The sequence below is a fragment of the Trichoderma breve genome, chromosome 5, assembly GCF_028502605.1.
Source record: "Trichoderma breve strain T069 chromosome 5, whole genome shotgun sequence".
Taxonomy (NCBI): domain Eukaryota; kingdom Fungi; phylum Ascomycota; class Sordariomycetes; order Hypocreales; family Hypocreaceae; genus Trichoderma; species Trichoderma breve.
In genome coordinates, this window is record NC_079236.1 from 3729463 (window position 1) to 3749107 (window position 19645).

At 50.4% G+C, this 19645-nt stretch overlaps 8 protein-coding genes across 8 annotated transcripts; 4 read left to right on the top strand and 4 right to left on the bottom strand.

Annotated features, from left to right (window-relative positions):
* Positions 1–245: 245 nt before the first annotated feature.
* T069G_08755 (uncharacterized protein) lies at positions 246–800 on the top strand (the record flags this gene model as incomplete). The annotated part of the gene is made up of 1 exon (XM_056175965.1): positions 246–800. The coding sequence occupies one exon, from the start codon at positions 246–248 to the stop codon at positions 798–800; it is 555 nt and encodes a 184-aa protein (XP_056026914.1).
* A 2254-nt stretch (positions 801–3054) lies between these two features.
* T069G_08756 (uncharacterized protein) lies at positions 3055–4122 on the top strand (the record flags this gene model as incomplete). Its single annotated transcript, XM_056175966.1, has 3 exons — positions 3055–3211; positions 3271–3864; positions 3923–4122. The coding sequence occupies 3 exons, from the start codon at positions 3055–3057 to the stop codon at positions 4120–4122; spliced, it is 951 nt and encodes a 316-aa protein (XP_056026915.1).
* A 333-nt stretch (positions 4123–4455) lies between these two features.
* Positions 4456–5425, bottom strand: T069G_08757 (uncharacterized protein; the record flags this gene model as incomplete). The annotated part of the gene is made up of 2 exons (XM_056175967.1): positions 4456–5195; positions 5257–5425. 2 exons carry the CDS (start codon positions 5423–5425, stop codon positions 4456–4458), a joined length of 909 nt encoding a protein of 302 aa, XP_056026916.1.
* Positions 5426–7926: 2501 nt separating this feature from the next.
* Positions 7927–9408, top strand: T069G_08758 (uncharacterized protein; the record flags this gene model as incomplete). Its single annotated transcript, XM_056175968.1, has 1 exon — positions 7927–9408. One exon carries the CDS (start codon positions 7927–7929, stop codon positions 9406–9408), a length of 1482 nt encoding a protein of 493 aa, XP_056026917.1.
* Positions 9409–10382: 974 nt separating this feature from the next.
* Positions 10383–12179, bottom strand: T069G_08759 (major facilitator superfamily domain-containing protein; the record flags this gene model as incomplete). Its single annotated transcript, XM_056175969.1, has 1 exon — positions 10383–12179. One exon carries the CDS (start codon positions 12177–12179, stop codon positions 10383–10385), a length of 1797 nt encoding a protein of 598 aa, XP_056026918.1.
* Positions 12180–13030: 851 nt separating this feature from the next.
* Positions 13031–15122, bottom strand: T069G_08760 (uncharacterized protein; the record flags this gene model as incomplete). Its single annotated transcript, XM_056175970.1, has 3 exons — positions 13031–13830; positions 13898–14184; positions 14251–15122. The coding sequence occupies 3 exons, from the start codon at positions 15120–15122 to the stop codon at positions 13031–13033; spliced, it is 1959 nt and encodes a 652-aa protein (XP_056026919.1).
* Positions 15123–16800: 1678 nt separating this feature from the next.
* T069G_08761 (uncharacterized protein) lies at positions 16801–18195 on the bottom strand (the record flags this gene model as incomplete). Its single annotated transcript, XM_056175971.1, has 1 exon — positions 16801–18195. The coding sequence occupies one exon, from the start codon at positions 18193–18195 to the stop codon at positions 16801–16803; it is 1395 nt and encodes a 464-aa protein (XP_056026920.1).
* A 348-nt stretch (positions 18196–18543) lies between these two features.
* Positions 18544–19629, top strand: T069G_08762 (inositol monophosphatase family domain-containing protein; the record flags this gene model as incomplete). Its single annotated transcript, XM_056175972.1, has 1 exon — positions 18544–19629. One exon carries the CDS (start codon positions 18544–18546, stop codon positions 19627–19629), a length of 1086 nt encoding a protein of 361 aa, XP_056026921.1.
* Between the last annotated feature and the right edge of the window lie 16 nt (positions 19630–19645).

The following is a 19645-nucleotide window of genomic DNA, read 5'->3' on the forward strand; positions in this document are numbered from 1 at the left end:
GCTTGGCAGGGTGTTTCGGGGGTAACAGCAGAGACAGGCCGACCCTCGAGTTTTGAGACATTTTGACGAAATAAAATCGTCATATACTCTGCTCTTCATATTGTGTTCCAAACTGTTATAAAACAAAGAAAGGCTTTCAAAGTCTCTTCGCTTTCATTGCTTCATTCATCAAGGTAGTCTAGCTTCGATACATCTAATCTCTTTCATACAACCACTACAAGCACTCAGTTATCATTCCATTCAAGATGCTCTCTCAAACTCTCTTCCGCATCGTCTCCTTGGCGCTCGTTGGCACCACCATCGCTGCCCCAAAGTCTCTCGTGTCTCCGCGTTCTGCGCAGATCTGCGACGACACTGAGACGGGCGACCTCCTCTGCTACACTGCTCCTGACAACACGCCTCAAAACGTCGCGGTTGCTGACGTATCCTATGTCGCGGCATATCTCCGCGCATACGGAGCACAAACCAAGGCCGGACGGCTGTACTCAATGTCTGCAGCTGACGCTCCCGACTGCGCCGAGTGGACCGTCTATTCCCACGGCACAGTCCAGGTCATCGCTAAGCACATTGACGACACTGTCGACAGCAGCGTTCTCTATGCTGATATCGCCAATACCATTGACGGTGGAACCGGCGCTACCGCTGCTCAGCAAGCCGCTGCTCTCATCGGCTGTGGTACTGATGGCGGCTCGCTCGGTGTCGTCTACAATGCTTCCAACCCGGCATACTCAGCCACGACTTACCCTACTGGGTACACGCCCGAGGGCATTCTGATTAAGATTGTGACGACGGGGGCTTAGAACTTGGGTATGAGACCGGGGTTTCATCTTTGTAGCTCATAGCTTAAGCATACTTGCAATCATGTCTCTAGAGAAACCCCCAGAACTAGTCAATCAACTTGACAAAACAATCCGAATGAGTTCCATCATACTTTCCTTATTGATGACAAATGCGTGTGCCTCGCAAATACATGCTGGGTAATTCTATTTGTTGTTAGATAGTTATAACTCAGTATGTTGAAAGGCAATGCAATGTCAATTAGTAGATTGAACCAGGGAATGAAAGAGCAAGTTTGCTCTTCTCTCCCTCCCAAGCTTGCTGTTAATTTCACCATCTCTCTCATCTTTGCTGGGTGCACCTTAGCCTCACTCAGATATCAGATGTCAGACGATCAGTAATTAGTGGCATGTTAAGCAGAGGCTCTTTCTCTATACAAAGTGATGAGCTGCTCAACACTCATCGAGCTATCGATGGTAGACAGACAGTAACTCCAACAAATCGAAACACGTCCTATTTAGGGAAAAGCCGGGAAGCTGGCTTCCGCAGTGGAGTTGTGGCTTCGTCCCGGCCCCTGATCTGATCGGCATATAATTGCCGTTTTCTCCTTGGCCCCGCATAACCCCTGTCAACAGCACAGCGCTAGCATCGTCGTGCAGATTTATTTCTACGAGTTACGGAGCCTTCGGGAAGTCCATTAACTGCGGGGTAGGTGAAGAGAATGGCAAGGTTGAAGGCTATAACTATGCTTAAGCTTGAGAGCTTCAACCACCGAAACTGAGATCTTCTTTCCGTAACATATTAAGTAAAGCTAGTCCTCTCAGTAAATCTCAAGTGAAACTCAACTGGCTGGAGCTGACATAACGTACAAATCGGAGAATTGGGTCGCCAAGGCAAGTGTTGCAGGAATTTGGCGGAAATTACATTCGCGAGCTTACAGCCGCGTAGGGTTGTATTTACACTTTAAGGATTGTTGGTACTCCAGAGGATTGCGGTAGTCTGGAAGGATTGCTGCTGCTCCCCGGAAGGATTGCTTTGGCAACATTGTTATATATAGGCTAATTTCCTGTTCGAGTAATAATCTGCTTTGCATCTCTGCTCTTCAGTTGGATTCGCTTACTTTCTTTGTGAGGTGGTAAAAAGAAGCTACGTTAGTAGCTTCGATATAATACTAGTCGATTGCTAATGTTCCTGCTGCTGAGCTATTCTTGGCTTACCCGTCCTTGATTATACATTGTACCACATGGCAACCTAGGAACTTTGTGTTCAACTACGGCTGTAACGGCAACTCAGAGACTCCACTCTGCTCTGTAAACTCGCTTCATTTTGGTGTATAGTTGTAATTAAAGTCTGAAGGATGAAGAGTTGGCTGACAAAATATCTCACCACCGATCACTGAGAAACGTCTAGTGGTTAAGTAGTACCACAGCAAACTTGTGGAAGCAGTCAACTCCTTATCCCCCTCCTCTCTCATATATCTCCAAATATGCAACTATGAGTACATGTATGTCTCAGCCATCGGTTTAATCTACGTATGGTATAGTCTTCTATCAATATCCGCAGAAGCGCACCTCTTAGACATCATCCATCATCTGGCAACGCGCGTTTGGCCCCCACTATCCCATATCCTTATAGCAAAGCAATGAGTATACGATAGTTATTCTCAACATGCTAGAAGGGTTGCAATGAATTGTTCCTGGAGGAATTCGATAGTGAGTGGTCAAGTGGTCCAACAAAATCGGCCGTTGCATCACACCATCTCCCCAATGGCCAGTCATATCTCATAAGAGAAGCCACATGCAGTAGCAATAGGATGAGTCTGCATGAATTAAAAGAAAGTCGGGTTTTGTAGCTCTCAATCCGTCCAAGGTCAGCAGCCTCTGGCTATCAAGAGACATTTTGCCTATTCTAAGATTACAACGTCACACTTGGTCTTCAGGACGAGAAACGGGTTTCTTGCATATGATCAGGCATCTGCGTGCTAGTAAGCTAGTCATACCGTCCACGAGAGATTACATGCTCCTTACCACATGGACTTGTTCGCCATTATTTCCTTTGGTCTTTGCATGTAGAACTGACATCAAGGTCAACAACTCTTCACCTTTGGTCTATCCTGAGCTCTCAAAGGCTATGGCCAAGCTCTTCTTTCATCTGGGACTATTCCCAGTCCTATTCAGTGTACTAGTATACACTGTATTAGGCGCCCCGACCCTTGATCAGCTGTTTATAATTCAGAGCGGAACAGCTAACGGCGGCTGCGATGCCTATACCGCAACTATGAATAACTGGCTGATCGAAATCAACTACGCCCTCGAAACGACTCTTGCGGCCATTGATAAGTATGAAACGGAACCAAAAGTCAGAGCGGCGTTTACAACCTTCTTCGGAGTCAAAGAGACTGCAAAAGCCACAACAGGTGTCACAAATATTCGTAGTATGTTCATCTTTCTTATTCCTAGTATCTTTACTGTATTAGATTGACTTTGAAGCTAGAAATCTTCCAATGGGTCTACAATTTCTTCTCATTCGCATTGAATGATGATGGTACTCCTTGGTATCCTATAGATAACTCACGCTATATCTTTTGCGACAGTACTTGGCTTATAGAGCAAACGCAAGACGACACGGCAAAGGACTATCAGGGTAATGGCATCATAGACAAAAACGGCAATCTCGTTCCCATTGAATCAATACCCGGTTACAAGACGGCCATCGGTACAAAGGCCGGTAATAAGATCTGGTGGTCTGGCCAATACGCGCCTTTCAACGGATACTACTTCTCACCAACCGGCGCAGATTACTGCAGCAATCCAAAAAGTCTCGGTCTCACCTCCTTTATCTCAGAACTAGAGGTAAATACCAAGACCGGAACACTCAAGGGACGTCGACAGGTCGAAGACATCATCATCTGTCCTTCGAGCTTTACAACCTCGGCACCAAACTCGTTCACGGCCGGTGATGCACTGATCTCCGCGGGCACAGGCCTTGACACCGTGTTACCCAAGAGTGCAACGCTCCTCCATGAGTCGTTTCACAACCTGTTTGGGACAACTGGACAATATGGATTTCTACAAGTAGGCGAAGAATGTGGGTGCCCTGTTGCTCATGTATGCAGGTGTTTACGATACTGATCCAACATGGATAGATAATCTCATGACGTGCATCAGCTGGGCCAACGTAAACGCCGTAAATGGGGCGCGCAAGAACCCCGAGAACTACGTATTCTTCGCTGCGCACATGTTCTACCTATATGGCACAGCGAGCCAAGGCATATCCAGGAATTGGGACTTTGAGATTATTGAGGAAGCGAATGGAGACAAGAAGTTTGGGGCGAAAGCTCCCTAACCAGGTAGAAGGGTGAAGGCATCCATGGGCGTATACGGATGGCCAAGGACGAGGACATTTGTAGAGTCGTCTAGGTATTTGGGATGATTTATTGTGAAAATACACATTGGTCTCGCTTCCTCTAGCAGAGGCAGATAGCCAAATCAGAATAACGGCACATATTCCCAGTGCACACTACCATCGCTCTTCAATAGTGTTATATCATGCTATATCATGTACTAGTCCGTGATTGTCATTCTCACAGCTCAGTATTTACGCCGCCGTAGTTTTTCCAAAGTGAAACTCTTGGTTCTCTTTATGATTAAGATCAAATCCTACCTCTATTGCTTCTCTTTACAGTGGTTCCTCTTCCTCCTCTTCATCTATCAGGGGGCGAAGGTAGGACGGCGCCACCTGAATATCCCAACGCTCTTGCTCCCACGCCGTAACCGGGGGTATCACGTTTGACACAACGGTTTCCCATGACTCTTTTGCCAGCGGGTTTTTTGCCGATGCCTCTTCGCGCTGACGGGTGGCACCGTAGAGGCCATTCCATAGGCGAAACTGGCATACAACCATCCGGCCACTGCCACTCTCCTCTGCCACCACTGGTTGTCCCGGCGGCTTCCACTGTTCATTGTCTCCGGTGTCCGTCCAAGCCCACACTAAACCATCCGGCTTTGGTAGAAAAGCCACCAGGCCTGGCCACTGTCCTCCAAATGGAATTGAGTCTCGCGAGAGCGGCGGCGGTGGCCGTAGATCTTCACAGTCTGCGGGAACGAAGCCTTTGAACGCTCTGACGATGCTGAAACGTATTTGCTCGAGGTCAGGACCGCCCTCGTACGGTACTAAGAAGGCCGTAAGCGTCACACGACCCTCTACCTCGAGTTCCTTCCTGTCGCTATGATGCCAGTGGAGGCTAGGGAATCGTGATGCTGTTGTTGACAATGCGGTGCCCATACTTTCTGCATCATTCAGGGACAGACGCTGGAATAACCCATCGGACACAACACCGCTGTCAGGCAGGTCCTTTAGAAATTCGGCACATGCTGGAGAGCCTTGGAAATTCCTGAGGGCTTCTGCAGATGCCCATACTGTTGTTGTTGCGTATTCATGTTAATGCTGAGTCCATGAAATTCTCGGCTGAATACTTACGAATGATGATGGCAGCCTGCTCCGGGTCATCAACCTGCCTCCCTAGCCAGACCTTGTCATAACCTGTCACTTCTGCAAGCGGTCCGAGGACAGAGCTTCCCGTCGACCATTTTGGCCAACCCTGCCATTGTGGCAGATGAAATCGAGTCCAAGTTGTCCGTCTGTTCATTGCTCGGATTTTCGACTGAAGAATCCTGGAGCGAGCCATACAGATGCTGATGTCTGATACTGGCACACTAGGCGATATAAGTGCCTTGACTAGGAAATGTCATAGAAGGGTGCGGGGCCGAGAGATCAACGGCGGGGTGGCTGGCTCTTATAAAGACGGCCTCGACTAAAATTAACGGGCAGAGTAGTAGCGCTACATAAATCGAAGGATTGGGGGGGGAGGTTTGATGCGGTCGGTCGAGTTGTAGATATACTGGATAGAACAATACCTGCTTATGTACTTACTTTGTACGTGTAGCGGCCGGCCAATTATGCATAATTACATCAATGACAGTAAATAGTTTCCAAAACTAGAGCTTATGGCAAGCCAGGCAGCAGCTAATATTAGAGAGTCTATCAACGCACATCCGAAAACAGAAAACGGAAACTCGGGTGACACAGCACCGCAACTACATGTACATCCAGACTCAGCACCATGCATCTCCAGAACATTATATTACCATTCATACAGCCCTAAGTTATGACAAAAGAAATTATACCATCACACAAGTAGCTAGTGTGAATCCATCTTACGTGATGATCAACAGCCCGAAACCAGGGCACTATAAATCCATCGACACGCCCGTCGTCCCAACCTAGCCCGACTCTCTTCTCTCATCCTCATCTTCCCAATTCTATTATAAATTCGTTAACTCCACGACAGACAATCGCGATAGCGATAAAACATCAAAAATACGAGAAATCGGGGCTGAACTCTTCCGTCCCGTCCTCATCATATCGCCCGTCCACCATGAAATGAAGAAGCTATGCTAGAGGTTGTTACACGTCTTCCTCCGGTAGCCTTCTGAAAATCACCCAATATATTTTGATCTGCGTCATATCATATCATATCGTCGTTCTTTTGAACTCTTCTATAGTTAGATAGGTAGCTGCAGAGTAGAATCAGAATAGAAGGGAGTTAGATGGAAACATGTGTGCACCTTTATACTTGTAGCGCTTCATGTGACTTTATTGTGACTAAGGTCTGCGAAGCGCTGATCCTTACATCTATTGTTGATCTGCTCAAACAACTGAAGTGCGACAAAGAGAAGCGGGGTTGTTTGGAGGATTCATGTCTTTGCTCACCGGTCAAGCATCGCTCGCTTTCCCCCACCAGAATATGCTGCATCAATGCAGTCCATCCTAGTCATAATGAACCATGTTTATGAAAATCCTCCACAGTTTAGACTCTAGAAGGGCTGATCTTTAGCTCTGGCTTTCGAATAGGCAGCCCCGAGTCTCAAATAAATGATGAGGCTGCCAATAATGAAGCTGAGAACCGCAAATCGTGCTATGGATGCATATGCATGCTGCACAATGCTTGTAAATATGTTGCCAATAGCTTGTGCTTTAATATGGCAAACGAATCCTTCAGATAAGTTGATTGTGAAGTTGAAACGTAACAGAAAAATAAACAGCGTCTAAGAGACTCTTTCGTTGGAAGAGTCTTGAATGTCTGTTACCTTGTATTGAAGACAAGTAGTTTTCTCAATTCGCTCCGGTTTGTCGAAACCATGCCTTAAGAAAAGTTCCCTATCAATTTAGCTAGGTAGACTTTTGTTACAATCGCACGCGGGTTACTGCAAGGTTAAATCTGCTGTGGTCCCCCACGCGCAACTTCTATACGTGGGGAGTATTAGTGGAAATACGCTACCAAGGCTACCTAGGATAGAATACTGAAATGAACAGGCTTGTATCGCTGCTGCATAAAAACCCTGATGATTTGCGCATTTATGGAATTGCTGTTGGCCTATGGATTACTCCTCTACTAACCGTCGGCGAAAGGAACAAATATCTGTCTTTTCAAGTTGCATGTGGGGACACGAATGTGTTGAACCACCCACTTACATGAGCAGCAGATTCTGCTAATCCACGATGTACAATCCGCCAGTATAATATGCCCCTAAGTTATTTAAATATCTCCATTCCCACATCCACTCCTTCCAGCTAGTCCCTCTCCAAATATGATCTCGGAGATCAGAAGCAGTTAAATGTGGATTTGTCTAATCAACTAACGCCTGCTTGCTGGTTCATATTCCCGGGTAACGGAGACTCAACCAACTTAACCATCTATCAGAGCTGAAATGAGCATAGTTCTTACACAGAGCATTCGCTATGGAGCTCACTACCTGCTGCCTAAAGTCCTTAGTCTGGGGATTGATGATTACCTAGGTAGTTTGGCCCACTTAAGATGACGATATATAAACTTCATGCGTACGGCGTTGTGCTGTTCAAAGCTTTTGCGAGAATACAATTATATGACGATCATTTCCTCTTAGAATCGTAGAACCTCGGGATTTATTTTGTCTGCAATCTGCGAAGCTGCGTCACCTGTTTTATGACGCTTCATCCTCACGACACCATAGCCGCTACTATCTTGAAAATCTCCAAACTCACCATCACACGAAATTCGCGAATACAACCAAATACACGTTGCCCCCCCTCTAGTTGAACAACCTCGCCATGTCAGAACGTAGCAAACGCCGCAAACTAAACCCCGACTCAGAATCGCCACCAAATCTCAGCTCAGAGTCATCACCGAAACACGACCCAGAAACCCTTCCAAACATAGAGCACATCCCCGAGAAAATCCTCCTCCAAATCCTCTCCCATCTCCCCGGCCTCGACACCCTCTGGAACCTTCTCACCGCATCACCTCGCTCCCTCCGCCTCTTCAACACTCAAGCACTCACCATCATTGAAATCATCTTCTCAAGCCCGAATTCCGTCCTGCCACCGAAAATCCAGGAAATCATCCGTGCTGTTATTCTCACGCGGGCCGGCGCTCTTCCGTTCAAGAGTCGCGATGAGTTGCGCTACCAGTTTATACACCACATAGTACCTATGCAGACAATCAAGAACAAGACGTGTATCTCTTTTGGTCCCGATCGTTTAATAGCCGCAGACATACCGGTGTCAATTCTTCGATCCGTCGTTGCTACAGCACATCACATATCAGCTCTTACGCATGCTTGTCTATCATTCTACCTCGGACAAGTCTACAATCCGAGCATATTCGCACCGCAACATGCGCAGACTCCACTACCTCTATACAAAATAAGAGGCTCCAATCCTCCAGAGAACGACAAAACCCCCGCTTGGCACCAAGTATTCGTTGGAATGCCTTACAAAGTGGTTAATCCTGGACCACCCAGCTGGGTAGAAGAAATGCGTGTAACACGCGCCATATGGCTCATCCAACTAGTAGGAGACGTACGCTCCTTCGTCTTCTACAACTTTAGCACATCAGGCTGGTCCTACGATGACATCAACTCTACATTCCCAACATGGGCCGACAGCCTCGCCCACGACGGCTCCATGATCAACACTGGCGAAGAGATACGGTCCGTAATAGAATACCTGGAAAAACTCAACCTCCAAACAAAAAGCCAACCATTCTACAAACTCCCCAAACTCCCCGCAGACGTCAAACACGTCAACCCAGTAACCCCCCTTCCGGACCCCTGCGAAGCAACCTGGGGCGGCATAGGCATATGGTATAACTACGGCCACACAACCATCAAACTCCCTCCCACACGCGAAGCCCGAAAACTCGCAAAAAGCCCACAGCTCAGCGAAGCGTCTCTCCTCGGCCAAACGAGAGCTAGTCTTGAGAGCGAAGCCCCTGCAATAACTCAGCTCCGGCATTTCAGGGAGGGGAGATACGGCTTGCCGATTACAGAGGCGAGATTCGAGAGGTATAGGCCGTTTGGGCTGGCGTTTTGGGATAAGAGGAGATTGCAGCTGTTGGGACTTTTAGGAGAGGGGCACCAGAGTGAACGGGATCTTGATTTTTATTGCTTTGCGTGGGAGAGTTTGTTGGATGGTGAGTGGGTGAAGCATATTATGAGGGTGTTGAGACAGGGAGTTGCGTTGGAGAATGAGACTGAGGGTGGTGTATCTGTTGAATCTGATGAAGATGATGATTCTGATGTTGAAGAGTAAATACGTTTACATAAACACAATAGCTGACATCTACAGTGCTGTGAAGCCATCGCTATTGTAGGATGTCTACCCTTTTACTTTGCTATACATGCATCATACACCGTACATTGTGTAACACATCTTCACCTTCACCATCACAAACCATTTCATCCCACAACTCACAATTCACAATCACAACACAATCATTCATTCATCCATTCACAGATTATGCCCCCAAAAACCCCCACAAACACAAAAGTCAACATAAAAAAAAACCCCCCGTCAAAGTGGTTGCACATATGCAACCCCCCGACCCCCTAACGCCATGCAATCCTCCCCTCAAAACACAAAGCCAGCGATATCCGAGTTGGCTCGCCACTATCCATGCACCTCCCACCCTCTCCATTGGTCGCCGTCTCTCTCTCGCTATCTAAACGAAAAACTTCACGCTCTGCATGTCCGTTCCGTTTTGTCACACCGCCAGTCCTTGTGTAACCCGAGAAACGCGGGCAGATAGCCCGCTGGTCCATTGAGAGACGCACGACTTGCCGTCTGCAGGGAGACATTGGAGAGCTGTAAATTACATGCATATCTGCCTTAATGGTGCAATTAGGCAGCAAGCAGTCTAGAACATGGCTCGTGCTAGAGGGGAGATGGCATTGCGCAGTAGCTTAGACGCAAGTCAATCACAAAGGCAAAACGTCGTAACTGACATGTGAAGCTCGAAATAGCGAAGCAATAGAGATAGCATTTCCAACGCCACCAACACCGGATGCGTGTTTTCGCTAGTTAAATGTTTCAATCTCAAGTATAATCCCAAGCTCACAGTAATAAACCCAAAAGTAACAAGAATGCGGGTGCGAACCCCGTGTCAATCTCACATTCTTTCAAAAAGTAAACATGATCCATCCGAAGAGAAGAAGATAAACCCCAAACATTAAACAAAAGAAATAAAAAGAACAAGTATAAACGCCCATGATCAAAAGGCGAACCGTCTATATCACAATACCGCGCTGGCTCCAGCCTCCCTTGCCCTTCCACGCCCACAAGAGCATAAAGCACGCCGCAATCACACAAAGCCCCTCCGCCCAGAAAGTAGCTGCGTAACAATGCTTTCCGTAGCAAACAGAATCGTCCGACCCATCATTACCGCCGTCGCCATTGTCCTCGCCAAAGAGTGACGGAGTCGTCGTGCGACGAGCCCCAGCTTCGTAGACTGCCGAGTAAACAAGACCCCAGAAAGTAGATCCGAAAGCAGGTAACATAGCAATGATGCCGAAATTCGTAGCAAAGTTTTCAACGCCCCAGATAATGGTCACGATGAGTGGTGTCAAACTAAAGATGGCACCATATCCGGCACCGACAAGGCCCGAGACAATCCAGAATCTGTCTGCATGGTTCTGGGCAGCGCCACTGGCAAGGAACAAAAGGCCAATGGCGAGAAGAATTGCAAAGATGAGCATAAAGACAACACGAGAAATGGCAAAGCGCTTGAGCGGGGATGAAGGGCGCGAAGGAGCGACTTGAATGTGTTGCGTCTCGGGTGCCGGAGCCAGGATATCGGTCAGAGTTCCAATCATAAGGCGAGCAATGGTGCTAGTGACGCCAAAGACGGAGACGTGAGTAGCCGCGGAAGTCTTGTTGTTGAGGTCTTCGGTGATGGGAGGCGTGAGAGTGCCAATGACGGTGCCCAGGTTGTTGATAAAGGCCTCACCAGGTCCAATCATGAGGAGGAAAGCCAAGGCGAATGGCCACATGGTGTGGTCAGTCAAGAAGCGGCGTGTCTCGGCATTGAGAACCCAGTTCTTCTTCCATTTCGCATCGTCATCATCGTCGCCCTCTGCATCATCATCTGCAGCGGTTGCAGGAATTGCACCATAGCCAGCGTTGGACCGTCGGCTTTCCGATCGCGCGAGGAGAGAGCTTCCATCGAGAAGGCCGCTCTGCTCCAGCTCTTCGATGGCCTCCTCAATGAGGTCCTGCTCGTCGACAACCTTGAGAGTAAACACGCTGAGGATTCCAACGACAAATAGCAACACCGCTAGGAAGACGAAGAAGCGAAACACGTCGACATCGCCCTTGGACCCATCAGGGTTCTTCTCGTACAGGAATCGGCTGCCAAACTGGCTCAACCACATGCCGCTCAGGCCGAAGCCGGTAATGGGCATGGCCAGCGCCAGTCCTCGGTATTTTCCCTTTCCAAAGTTCTTGGCACACGTCGACACGGAGCTGATGTACATGGCGCACGTGCCGGCGCCAATCATGATGAAGGCGAGCACCATGAGCGGATATGACCAGCCATTCTCGGCGCCGTGAGACTTGCCCAGCGTGTTGTACTCGTAGTCCAGCTTCTTGTAGATGCCAGCGGCAAGCCCGTATCCGCCTCCAAACAGGAATGCCGACAGCAGGGCCAGCGGCGCAACGCCGACTCGGTCGCAGACGTAGCCCATGATGGAGATGGGCAGATACAGGGCCAGGGAGCTACCGATGGCGACGCCATTGACCTGAAACTGCGTGTAGTGCAATCGCGAGAGGAACTTTGGCGCGTACAGCGAGAAGACGACAATGGAGCCTGCGCACAGGGCCGCAATGGTGGCTGCGATAAGAGAGATGAAGCGAACAATCTGCTTCGATCTTATCTGGCGGCGCCGGAGCGCAGGGTCGGAAATGCCCGACGATTCATCGCCCTCGTCATCGCTGGTAAGGACGGAAGAGCGGTCGTCATCATCAAGGGCCGTAGGAGCAGTCGGATAGATGAAGCGCTGGTGATCGGAGGTAGCCGAGGTCGGCATCGCGCGTGATGGATGGGGAGGAGAGCCGCGACAGCAGCAAGAGGGAATTGATTCGGTCAGGTGGAATTGGAGATGATTAATAGTTTCGCATCCTTGAACTGAAGCTAAAGAACAGATGAGGAGTGAATGAAAGAAGAAAAAGAAGAAGAAAAGAAGGGGAAAGGGGCCGCAAATAGAAGAGCGGAAGAGGAAGAGTGACGATTGGATAGCAGGGAAAAGAGATGGAGAGGACAAAGGGTGGCGATAGGAATCATAGAAGAGTCACAGCTAGGTGAGACAGCTCTTATCGGCGATAGCGCGGTTCGGAAGTGAGTGCTGAAAGTCTGGGGTCATGGGCCCTGGAGTGGCACACCGCGGGCTCCGTAGCGTCCCCAGCGGTGGGGCCTCGGGGCTGTCAGGGGCTTTGCTCCAGCGGATCTGGCTGATGCTACAGCGGGTGCGGGTCCCTAGCTGATAAGGGGATGATCATGGGCATGGACATTATGCATCACCTGAACATTATGGCGACATCAAAGGATAGGTATGGAATGTAAATGCACATCATGAAAGATTCAAGGTATAAAACACAAAATACACAATTAAATCTAAAGAAACATAAACAAAAAGAAACATAATTTTCCACCTAAAATAATCCCAGCGTCTCTCTTTTTTAAATGCCCGCAGAAATCCTCCCATATGACCGTTTCGCCATGATACTCCCGTACGCACGCAATACTAAATGTCCCTTGCTTCCAAGCTTGATTCACGATTTTTTCCCAACCTGCTCCGTGCAAAATATGCCAAGTCCAATCATTCATACCACATAGTCTCAATTACATGTCGTCATTTGCCCCTCGTTTATGAGCAGCATTTCATGTCGCATCAGTGTCCCAAGAAATCCTCTCCAGGCTTGTAACCTTTCTTGTGTCCCACGAGCCGAGCAGCCTCGGCGGTTCAATTCGCTCTCCCTGGATGGGCCAGGGCGGATTCTTGGAGAACTCGGGCACGCCATTCTCATCCGTGCTTATTATACCGGGAAGATCGATTTCGTCGTTGCATGTGAGCAGCATGTATCCCTGGCCCGTCGTGATGATGAGGAAATCGTTGTCTACAAAAATTCTCCGCGCAAAACCAATCTCAAACATGTAGCCTGCAATGTCGGATCGATGGCGTAGACTTGCAGCATCGAGCTCACTGATGCGAGGGCATCCGTCCTCATCGGAGGGGCTGGCCACCAGCCACTGCATACCGTACGAGTAGTGTCGGCTGACGAGGTACTCGTCGAACCAGGCAATGATGAACTGATCCTCCCATACACACAAGTCAAAGTGTTTCACCGTTGGTGGGTACGGCCTCCGACGACTCTCATACTTGTTTTGTGCAAACGACTCAAGGAGGACATTGAAGCAGATGCAGAGCCATTCGGGATTCTTTTTGTTATCCTCTTCTTCCCAGGGGGCGTCTTCTTTGAGGAGCACAAATTGGACAATCCCTATGGCGTAGCCACCGTAATTATCAATCTTGTGGCATGAAAGAGTTAGGCGCATGGCCGGACATGAGTGCCGACTGTCGGGGTGCCGTCGGTACCCTGGTAGGGAGAGTGAAGTCTCGAATCGAGCCACAGGAACGCCGCGGTCAAACTTGATGACAACGATGGTGTGGATGCGGGAGTCTGCACAATGACAGCACATGGTTAGCACTTGAGGTACATGAGCCAACTAACAACACCTTACACTTACCTGGCAGTGGAGGCGAGTTCAGCCATCCTGCAAAGACGATGTCTGTGTCCGTTGGATGAAACATGACGCCGGGCACGCCTCCCAGGTCCTTTTCCCAGCCATTGGGCTGATGAAAGTGCTCGCCGTGGTCAATCTCTAGCTCATAGGCAGTGTCACTCCAGCCCCATATGACAACATGTCCCTGCTTGGTTACAAACGCCACCATGTCACCCTGAGCGTAGCACTGCGCAAACTTGCCTGGGAGGACGACGTTTTTAGAAAGCCGATTCTCCAGGTGAAACACGGTTCTAGCAGGCAAACGTTAGTAGATGAGACTATAACTCCGAAAATGAGAAGAGGCGCTTGTGACGTACATGGTTTGTCCATTGTCCGGTAAGTTTCGGTCCCGGTACGAAGGTGCACTTGATGCCAGGATGACGAGGCTGTCGGTGACGGCCTGTAGCTGCAGCGGCCTTCCCGAGACGAAATCGACACCGAAGCTGAAGCGAGCCCTCTCCCGGGTGTATAAGTCATCGACAAAGAGGTGACAGTTGTCCGGCTGCCAGGCCATCTTGCCGTTGGAATAGCAGATGGTCAGAGGCGCGAAGCCAAAGTCCACCTTGCGCAAGTCACCAAGCTGACGGCTCGGCGGCGCCTCTTCGCTGCTGATGAAGTAATCAGAGCTCCAGCCCACATCCCATGAGACAAATGATCGCTTGCTGCGGCTAATGAAGTGCTTCCGCAGGTAGCGCTTGGCCGAGGCCAGAAACAGTTCGTGACGGTCTGGCACGTCGCCGCCGTAGAGCTCCAAGAGGCCGGGGAAGAAGCGGCGGCACAAAAACGTCGAGACGACCCCCTGCGTCCAGGCCTCGCGCCAGTCCTTGCTGACCAAGAAGCAGTTGAGCACGTCCTGCAGCCGCAGGTGAGGCACAATGGAGGCGAAGACCTCTGGCGGCAGTTCTCTCAGGCCGGCGAAGCCCTCCATCTTGATGTGGCCGTCGCGGAAGCGGTTCCGGATGTAGAGCAGGTCCCAAGGCGAGAGGCTGTCGAGAAAGGCGTCGAGCGACTCTCTCCGGCGGCTAGGCTTGGAGCTCGGCACTACGAAGCGGTGCTTTGACTGGTTCTGCTTGAGCTTGAGCTGCTGCGTGTCTGCCAGGGGTAAGAAGGAAGACGACGAAGATGACGGAGAGGGAGACGGCGAAGAGGACGGGGACGAAGGCGAAGGCGAAGGCGGAAGAGAAGTCATGGTTATTGCATCATGATACTCCGGGGTCACAATGGAGACAGAGACACAGAGAGAGTCAAGGTAGGGTGTCGGAAGCTGAGTCAAAATGAAATTAAGAGCAGCAAGGGAACAGAATCAATCCCCCGCCACGGAAATTGGGCAAAAAGAAGAGGCAGAGGAAATGTTTGAGACAGGTAAGCACAAAGACGGGACAGAAGATGGTAGAGTAAGAAAAAAATAAGAAAAATGAGAAAAAGAAGGAAGAGGGAAAAATGATGGATGAGCTGAGAAGCCTCGTTAAGCCGCCTGCCGAAGTTGAGACTGAGCAGAGCAGTAGGTGTACATGCGCAGTACCGACGGAAGTGGTGGGCGCGAGAGGCCGATGCGGTGCGGGAGAGTGTCACGTGTGGGTATCGGTACCGCACGATGCGTTAGCGGGTGCTGTATTCGCTGTGGCCTTTTCTTGCTGCAAACCAACAAACGCAAACGGGTAGAAGAGGAGATGAGAGAAGGTGATATGAGAAGAGAATAGAGAGTGGATGAATTAATCAAAAAATAGTACTAGTTAATAACAGTGACAATATTGAGAGTAGTATTATTAATATTAATTAATAGTTCGCTCGACAGGCACAGGCCTTCACATCTGCTCACCGAACTTGGCTTTTTGCTTGGCTTTGGGCGGGAACAGGGTCCGGTCGAAGAGGGGTACAAACCTTAGCAGGTTATGCAAGTCCTCGCCCAATGGCTCCAAGTACAGCGCAAGACACGCCTATAACAGCCTGAGATGCAGCAAGTAATCCACCCGGGCAGACAAATTGTTATCATTGGAATCCATTTCATGCAGCAATCCATTGGATGGATCAATTACATTGGATGTCCTGCACTGAACTGCACTGTAAGAAAGAGGCTCACAAGCAAAAGCAAAAGCAAAGCAGCATCAAATCCATCCATTTCTTTGAATACGTGGTTCCACTGCCACGGGCTGGATCCCTGCCAAGATCAGATAAGCTGCGCGCCCTTGCGTCTTCCTCCACTTTTTTCCCTCTCACGATGCTTCTACTGTGGGATGCGATGCGGACAGTCGTTGGCGGGCTTACAGGACTGTTGTAGCTGTGATCGGCACAGTTGCCTTACGGGGGGTTCGGGATCGTCCGCGTCTAGAATTAAGCTGGCTTCACTTTTGGTTGTGATGAGCGGTGCCAATATTTGGCGCCTCTATTGTGATGGATGGATGGTTGGAGCTGAAGAGCCGCACATTTCCTGTCTTGTCGCATGTAGTATTGATCTGACTTACCCCGGGTTTTGTGTTACCACTACGGCTGATCCCTAGTAATAATAGATTGATTGAGATGTTGGCAACAGTTCGTCCGCTAGTCATGACACAAACAATTACAGCTGCAGTGGCCATCTCGAATTTATGCTGGCATTGTGCAAACCTCGACCATCCACCTCGGATGCAGAAAGACGCCCTCTCTCCCCTCCCCAGCGTCCAAGACATGCAGCCCGGGCAATTAAACAATGCCAGCCCCAGTACAGTAGTCCCGCCTAAATGCCGAGTAGTCGCAGAAGAGAGAGAGAGAGCGAGAGAGTACAGAGTATGTACTCGTAGAACCCAAAGGAAGAATGACGAAAAGAAACGGCCAAAAGACTGAAAATCGTACGATCCCCACGTCTCCCCCAGCCGTGATTCGCTCGCTCATCAACCACCCGTCCGGTAATACTCCTCCACGCCCTGCCACCAGCTCTTGATCCCTGCCACGTCCAGCCACGACATGTCCCACGGGTCCTCAAACCACCACCGCCTGTCGCCGTCGCTGGCGTACTTCTTGAGGCTGCCCCCGTCGAACCGGTGGTTCTTGACGCCCACCAGCAGCACGGCGCTGCCCACCCGCGGCGTGAACCCGTCCGGGTCCAGAAACACCGTCAGGTGCACCTGCTTGGCCGTCGACGGGTCGGCGATGCGTGCCGTGCGCTGCCTGCCCGGCGCCAGGTGCGACGGCTCCACGGGCGACAGCGAGGCCACAATCGCCAGCACGTTGACCGACCAGTTCTGCGCGTAGGGGAGATGCGGGATCAGCCGCAGCGTCGTGAGCTTGAGGGGCGTCTGATGGTCGTGCCAGTCCTTGGCCAAGGCAATTGGCTGCTGCTGCTGTTGTTGTTGTTGCTGTTGCGACTTGTCGCTGGTTGCTGCCGCTGCCGTCGTTGTCTCCCTTGCGTTGCTGGATGCAGCTGGCTTCTTGGGCGTCGTTTTCCGCGCTGGAAATGTGCGGGCTTCAAAGGCCTCGAACGCGTTCTCCAGGTCCTCGTCGTCCTCATCGTCGTCGTTGTCGTCCAGGGGTCTCGGGGTCTGGGCCTTGCCTTTGTCTTGGAATCTGGCCTTGGTGGGAGTCTGGACTGAAGGCGAGGCTTGCGGGTCTGCGAATCGGACAACGCCTCGTCTTGGCCTGGATGCCTTTGGCAGCGTCGTCTGTGCCTCTTCCGATGCCGTCCCCTGGTTCTCTCCGGCGAGTTGCTCGCCTGTGCTCACCTTGCCTGTGGCCACGGCTGGCTGTTCAGCATCTTCAGCATCCTCATCCTCAGCACCTGCGGCGTCTTTGCCCTTTTCATGCCGACGCCACATTGCCATATATGACTCGTTCCATCCAGCCGTCTCCAGCTCGTTGACAATCAGATACACCATGCCCTTTTCGTCATCCTTCTCTCTCTCCTCCCTATCATCTTCTTCCTCCTCCTCGTCTCCTTGGTCAAAGAGATTCTGCCCATCGGCCTCAGGCTCCTCGAACCGCATAACAAAGTCCCCCACTCTCACGCAGCATCCGACAAATACATCTTTCTTTTCCACTAGGTCAAACATGTCGGGGTGCAGCAGGGCCTGGATGCACAGCTCGCCGTCCCCCAACACCAACCTGACGGCGTGAGAGTCATCATCCTCAGGCGTCGCAGCCGGCACTGGGATCACGTCGATGCCCTCGACAATGAAGATGGAGCCTGATATGCAGCGGCGAGTGCTGAGCATCTGCCTGATGAGTGGCTGAAGCGTGAACGGCTCCTGGCTGGGAGCAGTTGTTATGGCGGCAGGATTGAGGCGAGCCATGGTTTCACACCACTTTTGCGCTGTGGCATCTTTGCAGAGGAGAAGCACGAGGTTTATTTGCCGCCGTAGGTTGCGACCGCCATTCTCGAGGCCCGTATAGACTCGTAAATTCACGATCCAGAGTGTAAATTAAAAATCCGTAGTGCAACGTGCCACCCAACCAACCCAAGGGCGACGGCTCCGTAGCTAAAAGCACGATAATGCATCTATCCGAGTTTGTCTCAACCGGGGCATTCCTACCATCTCCACCGAAAATGAAGGAACCATGAAACTCAGTGTTGAAGATACCACTATCTTAGGATTATTACCCTAATCCTCTTTATCCAACAAAGCGACAGTCTCAACGCCATGAGTCACCCAGACATATTCCAAAAAGAGCTGGAAACAGCGTTTGGGGCCCTCCTCCAGGCCTCCAAATTAAGCCAGCTCATCATCTCCTCTCAGGATAAAGGAACCATCACAAAGGACGACTTTAGCCCCGTCACCATTGCAGACTTTGCCATCCAGGCTCTCCTGATTTCCACCTTTAAAGATGCATTTCCCGAGGACACCTTTGTAGGAGAAGAAGATGCTGCTGATTTGCGAGCCAACGAGGCATTAATGAGCCGTGTCTGGGATCTTCTCAACACCATTGCCCAGGATGAAGACACTCGGAGGGGCGCCTGCAAACTACCCCAGACTAAAGACCAGATGTGCAATCTGATCGACCAGGCGGGCACGAGCCATCCAGGGGGGCCGGGATCTGGCAGGGTTTGGGTGTTTGATCCGATTGACGGGACCAAGACATATCTGAGGGGCGAGCTGTACGCCATCAACATCGGCCTGATTGTCGACGGCAAGCAGACTCTGGGTATTGTTGGATGTCCTAATCTGTCATTACATCACAAGGGCCCCCTTCGCAATAGCGATATTGATCCTGAGGGCAAGGGCTGCATCGTATATGCCATCAAAGGCCATGGCGCCTTTGCGAGATCTTTGCAAAGTGGATCTCAAGATGTCAAGCAGCTGCCTAAGCAGCCCGCAACACAGGACCTCAGCTTCGTCACATGCACTGGTCTCGTTGATTCAGCTCTTGACGGAGTTCATGAAGTGGTTGCGGAGCGTCTGGGAGTCGCCTTTCCAGGAAGCGACCTTGTGCCCTGGGTCCTTCGCTGGGCCGCCATGGCTCTTGGTATCGGCAACACGACTGTCTGGGTGTATAAGCGCCGAGACCGATTTGCGAAATCCTGGGACCATGCCGGAGCCATGCTTCTCTATGAAGAGACGGGTGGCAAGATTACAGACGTGCACGGCAAAGACATTGACTTGTCGGTTGGAAGAAAGCTGAGTGCCAACTTTGGATTTGTAGCTGCGCCGGTAGCAGCCCATGATACAGTATTAAAGGCGGTCCATGATGTATTACAAGAGCAAGGGAGGGATGCGTTTTTGCAATGAGTGTAAATTGTATATT